This window comes from Poecilia latipinna, unplaced genomic scaffold (assembly GCF_001443285.1).
Source record: "Poecilia latipinna isolate Pla-1442-1.1 unplaced genomic scaffold, P_latipinna-1.0 Scaffold1311, whole genome shotgun sequence".
Lineage (NCBI taxonomy): Eukaryota > Metazoa > Chordata > Actinopteri > Cyprinodontiformes > Poeciliidae > Poecilia > Poecilia latipinna.
The window spans coordinates 152,429-158,428 of NW_015113927.1; the positions used below are offsets into that span (position 1 = coordinate 152,429).

Below are 6,000 nucleotides of genomic sequence, written 5' to 3' on the forward strand. Positions count from 1 at the left end.
ATCTGTGTAAATGGATCCAATCCAGTAGTAGCTCTCTACAAGCGACAGGCATCCCAGTCACTTTCATGCTAACATGATTGTTACCTGTTTCTAGAGTCATGGGGCTCTAGAAACAGCTGCATGGGGCTCTAGAAACAGCTGCAGCTGCAGCTGAAACGATCTCAAGCATACAGCAGAAATGTGGAAATAAGATCTCAGACTTCCTTACTGCTTCTACTAACATCAAGAAAGATTAGGATCACTCTAATACCAGGATTGATAGTACCAAGCTGGTACTATGAATGCAAAATATAAAATGTTGCCAATCCAATAAATCATCTTGCTAAATTTTCCTCATTGCTAAATATGCCACAGTCAAATCTTAGTGGTGTCATAACACAGAGGTGACTGGGAACAACAACAGGTCAACCACCAAGTAGTAGAATAGAATCAGAGAGTGGGCTGAGAGCACGCAGAGGTTGCCAACTCTCTACAAAGTCAATACAGTCCTCCAGAGGTCATGTCACCTTCACAATACCTCAAGAAAATGTATTAGAAAGCTTCATAAAATGGTTTCTGCACTGCCAATGCACTCCAGAGCAGTGGAGCAGTTCTCTGACAAATCCTGTCTCTGTCTGCAATTCTAATAGAGAATCTTGATTTGGCCGCTTCAAGACGAACAGCACACACCCGACTGCATCGTGTCAAGTATGAAGTTTGCTGGAAGGAGGATTATGACATGAGGCTGTTTGTAAGGAGTTGGGCCGAGGCGTTTAGTTCAGGTAAAGAAAATCTTAATGCTTCGGGATACCCAGACATTCTGGGCCGTTTCATTCTGGTGGAGAGACGGTAGACGGTCCCTTCAGTTTCAGCACTGAAACTGAAAAAGGTCCATAAGGACATTGATGAGTGGCTTTAGTGTGGAGGAATCTTCCTATAATAATCAGTAATAACTGCATAGCAGTGTGTTGAACTTTTTATTAAAACACTTTTGGGAAGCATTCAACTGAAGGTTGTGAGCCAGGCACTGTCATTCAGTATCTGACCTCAATAATGACGTTCTGGTAGAACGGTCAATTTACATAAACCTGCTACTGAGCCTCGTCTCCAGAATAGTTGGAGCTTCAAATGATGGGTCAGAGCATATTCCAGTCTTAGTCTTGGGATTTTATATACGAGTAAAGTCAGATGACCCAAAGTTTTTAGTATTATAGAACCTTACAGAGAAAGTTCAAAGGAAAACCGGCAATATCCACATATTAGGTCACTTTGTTACTTGCTTTAGGAGCTGAACAGTCTGCATGACCTGCATGTTATCTCTGATCAAGTCCCAAGCACATACTGCTGACATTTACACAGTTCTACGATTGGCTGCCTCTCAGCTGCAGCTGAAAAAAACTGTGCAAAGTTGAAATAAATGTGAAAAGGAGGGCTAAAGAATCCTCTTACTGTCTTCTCCAGGGCAGGGCATGCCTGGCTGCTCTGGAGCGCTGGGGAAAACTAGAAGAGACAAAAAGAGTTTCAGAGGTTACACTCCAAACAAACACATTACTGATTTATTTTGCACTCAAGTTCTAAAAAGCAAGAGTGACTTATATGTAATGGCAGCAACAAATATAAAAATGAAAACATTAGTTACAGACCAGGACAAGATTTATTGATACTCTTACAGTTCTTTAAAACAATACTGATTTTCTTCCTGGAAAGTGATAGAAGAAATTAGGCTTTGATTGAAAGGCTAAAGTTGCCAAGAAAGTAGAAGAACTGGAAGAAACATCTAAACATGTCGCATCAGTAAATACAACATGATTAGATCCACCAAGTACGTGCCACAGATTAATCAACTAAAGTGTCGTAAAATACATATTTATACAAATGAACATTTCAAGAATAAGTTGTTATTTTTAACGTTTTCAGTAAATAGTAATTATTTCACTGTTATTTTATTTCATAGCAACATGCTAGAGACAATAAAGAGCTGGTCTAAAGTGTTTGGCTGTCTTCTACTGAGGATCAGGTTGGACCACAAACTTTTGATTATTAACAAAACAAAAGAAGAAGGGGGGGAAAATCACAAATTTAATACAAATAGGCCTTTGGGCACCAGTAGAAGGGAAAGATCATTTCAAAAAATGAGAAATATACTTTTTTTTTAATGGTTAGATAATGCTGTGGGGGTGACTGCAGGATAGGTGCCACTTAAACTAAATAATTTATTTTTATTAATCAATAATGATTAGTTATAATCAGTAATAACTGCATAAGCCAAACAGCAATGTAAATTCTGATTCCAAATAACTGAATGAAATTAATTTTAATCCAATAAACAATTTATTGACAATTCATTGTAAGTCAATTGTTTGTTTACATCCCCAGTCTGGATATTATTACATGGTTAGAAACAAGAGGAGTTTTTGAAATTATGATTTAATGATAATTTGCCTCCAAATCTTTATGATGCTCCAAGACAAAATGCCTTAATGTCCAGTTTGAAAGCAACTGAGGAAGGAACTCACCATGCAGCAGCAGTCCAGATGTCTTGCTTCTGCTGTAAATCCTAAGAGCCTCCTCCAGCTCCATCTGAGAGGAAATAGTGCAAGGGTCTCCTGTGAACACAAACAGGTCACATTTGAAGGAAAAATACTGTGAAGTACAGGGGTGGCAGCATCATGTTATGGTGTTGTTTTGTTTTGTTCCACCTTAGGGTACTCTGAAGAATCCTGGGAGTCCTCAGAGAAGAATACACAAACTCAAAGTTCCTCTAGTGGAAATGAGGGGTAACTTGGTCCACACAAATCCAGAATCTAATCCAGATCTAAACTCCAGAATCCAAATACTAAATACAAAATCCAGAATTCAAACGGCTAGTCAGACAGAGAGCAGGAGTCGTACAACACAAAGCAATCCAAACAGGCATACAACCAACGACTAAGGGGCAACGACTTAGGCAGGGTCAAAAACAGTCCCTAATCTTCCAAAGGCAGGCAAGCAAATCACAAAGAGAACAGCTGGCTTGAAGGCTGAGGCAGGGCTGCAGACGATCTGGCTGAGGACTGGAGAGAACCTGAGAGCTTTAAGGGCAGCAAGACAGGGGCATTCAATTGAGGTAATCCACAGAGAGTAACTGGTGCATTTAAAGTAGGATGGGGCAGGAGATGATAGATTAAACTGTAACACGCAATAAAGATGAATACTTAGCAAATACTTCAAACTTGTTAAGTATCAATAAGTTTTAGATTAAGATAAAACTGGGACCAAGATTTGCATCTCAGACCAGGAGTCTGAGTCCAAGTTGAGTCTGAAGTCTTATTTTTGTGATGGGTCAACAAGCTTAGTATAATTTTAGATGCAAGACATAAAATAATTTCCAAGTGCACTGTGATGGTGATGACTTGTGAAACGGCCGATCCAGGAAGCCCAGGAAGACGACTTCAGTTTGCAGAAGTACTCAGAAGAGAATATACAAACTCAGCAGAAGTCAAACGGATATATGGAATCTGACCATGAAGCTCATTCACCTTCATCATCGATCCACTTGAGTGTGATGGGCTGTTGCTTAGCAACGCTGCACATTGTTCTCACTTCCTCACACAGCTCCACGAAGCTTACCGTGGCAGCCAAGTCAGTGATCAACATCAACCTGAAACCACACAAACAGAAGATGTTAAAGACTGGATCTTAACGCAATAATTCTAACCAAAGGGTAAATTCCTTCATTATTACTCAATGCAGACAAAACTTCTCCTTGATAATGTGAAATACGGCAAAGACTCAATGAAGCTTAATGCTTCAGCTGCTTCCTCAAGGCTTTTACAAGGCAAGGACACACAAACAGGCTTACAGAGAAATTATGTATTCAGAAAGGCCCACTCATTACAGCTGTCCTGTTTATCATTTTTATCAAGCATGTAAACAAATACAGCAAAAATAACATCAAGATCCAGTGCTGCATGCTTCAAACTATGATGGCTCTCACAGTCTCATGATCGACGACGATCACTTAAACCTTCAGTGAAATCAAATTGAAGACGTACGACAGCAGAACTTGGCTATGTTTCGTTTGTTTCCACAGGAAACTCAAGGGACTGGGACTGAACAGCCTCAATCACTGAGGACTGAGGCTGTTCAAACCTCACTGATTTAAGAAACTGGTATGATTTTAGCTCCCAGCAAGATCCAGAGAAACTCCTCCATGCATTTATCTTTAGTCTCATTGATTACTTCAACTGTGTTTTCACAGGTCTGCCTAAAAAGGAAAAAAAAAATCAGAGCAGAACCAGAAGACCTGAGGGGTCTGGAAGGTTGATACAGCAACAGCAGTAGATCATTCATGTATTGTGGTGCTGAGGCATGTTCTGACTTTATTACAGGTGAGATGTTGACTACTAACAGTGTTCCCTCACAATCCCACTTAAAGAAAAGGTTAGCTGAGCTAGTAAATAGGATGATATTTATTCTTCCAAGCCACTAGATCTAGCTCACATACACACACACCACATTTCTGAGAACAAATATGTTAGTCACTTTTCCGGTTTACGAATCAGCAACCAAGACTTTACCCTCTCTTAAGCACTGAGGCTATAAAATGAGCACAGTGTTGAACTCAAAGGTCATAAACAATGCATTTACCATCTCTGTTGTCTGAATTTCATCTCGGTTGTGGCCTTCATGTACCCTTATCAGCCAAGGACTTTTCTAAATAAGGGTGCAAATGTTCAGTTTCAACATCCACACTCAGAGTTCTGTTGGGAACTGACTGTGGATTGTTCTGCAGCTTGTATTGACATTCAACAATGCAGCTGATCCAACGTCCACATGGAGACAGAGCCGAACACAAACCCAGCACTAGAGTGGAATCTGTCTGAGCTGCAGCGAGTGGTCTCCCGAGTGTGTCAGACAGCTTTCTGGGTGTGTTTATAGCAAATATCAGTTGGACTCTGTCAAGGTGGAGCAGAAACAGCGAGCCTCTCTGCAGGCATTGCTCCTCACCGTTTAACACCCACCTGGGTGAATGTAGAGCGCCATCGAGCACGTAAATACCACACTCTGGCTTAAAGGTATAACTGCAGAGATCAACTAAAGGTGCTTCATTACTGATCCAGCAAATGTTTCCTAATTCATTCAGATACAGACCGCCTTGGTTGTCGCCATAAACAAAGCTCATCGTACTGATCTAATCAAGTCAGATATGTTCTCGTTTCTAATATAATACTCAGCTCAAATGAAAACATTCATCTTTGGTTAAAATACAAATGATAAAAGATGAGAGCATTTTATTATTATACCCTCAACCATAGTCAGAGCAGAAGAGACCCATTTACACTGCGCATAGCAAATAAATCACACTTTTTGTAGCACTGAGTAATGCCATCATCAGTGCTCACCATGGCAACACTCGCTACTCCAGCTCCAAACTGGCCAAAGGGAACTAAACAAATTTATGTAAAAAAATCAAAAATCCTGCAGAAACATAAGGATAGAATCAAAAACAACTCATTAGGCAGTTCATCAGCAAAAAAAAAAGTTGACTTAGGAGTTAGTCACACGTTAAGGACTGCAGTTATATGTTAATTTGTTTACCCTTAATTTGGTTATGACATTGTTTTAATAAAGATCACATTGTTTTGGGCACAGTCAATGAAACTGGAGCTGTGGACTCTAAAGTTTAAAACAGTTGGAAGTATAGACAAAAAGTTTTGTTTTCTTTTTTTTTTTTGTTCCAATCATGTAGAAGCACCTGACTGGCTTTTTCAGGGTCTTCCCTACTTTTCTTATTAAATTGTAGAATATTCTATTTAGGTTTTAAATTTATTTAAGACATTGGTTAATAACAAATGGATCAGTTTGTTTCATACATAATGTTGACTATTCTCTCAGTAATATTGCTTGATCAAGCCTTTTCTAAAATTTCACAAAACAAAATAAGTAATAAAAGTAGGTACAGATTTGGGCTTGTTAGGTAAATTGTATTATCAACTATTTGTTATACCGTTTTATATGTTCTTAGTTTATGTATTCTTA

General features: G+C 39.2%; 1 protein-coding gene across 3 annotated transcripts in view; it reads right to left on the bottom strand.

The window, feature by feature from the left end:
- The window catches only part of prkcz (protein kinase C, zeta), a 108,049-nt gene that overhangs the window by 91,160 nt on the left and 10,889 nt on the right, over positions 1-6,000 (bottom strand). For all 3 annotated transcript variants that reach the window (XM_015055345.1, XM_015055343.1, XM_015055344.1), the window contains exons 2-4: positions 3,498-3,619; positions 2,496-2,585; positions 1,429-1,479 (exon numbers count right to left, since the gene is read on the bottom strand). In XM_015055345.1, the coding sequence (XP_014910831.1) occupies positions 1,429-1,479; positions 2,496-2,585; positions 3,498-3,619 (263 nt within the window). The remainder of the gene's footprint in view (positions 1-1,428; positions 1,480-2,495; positions 2,586-3,497; positions 3,620-6,000) is intronic.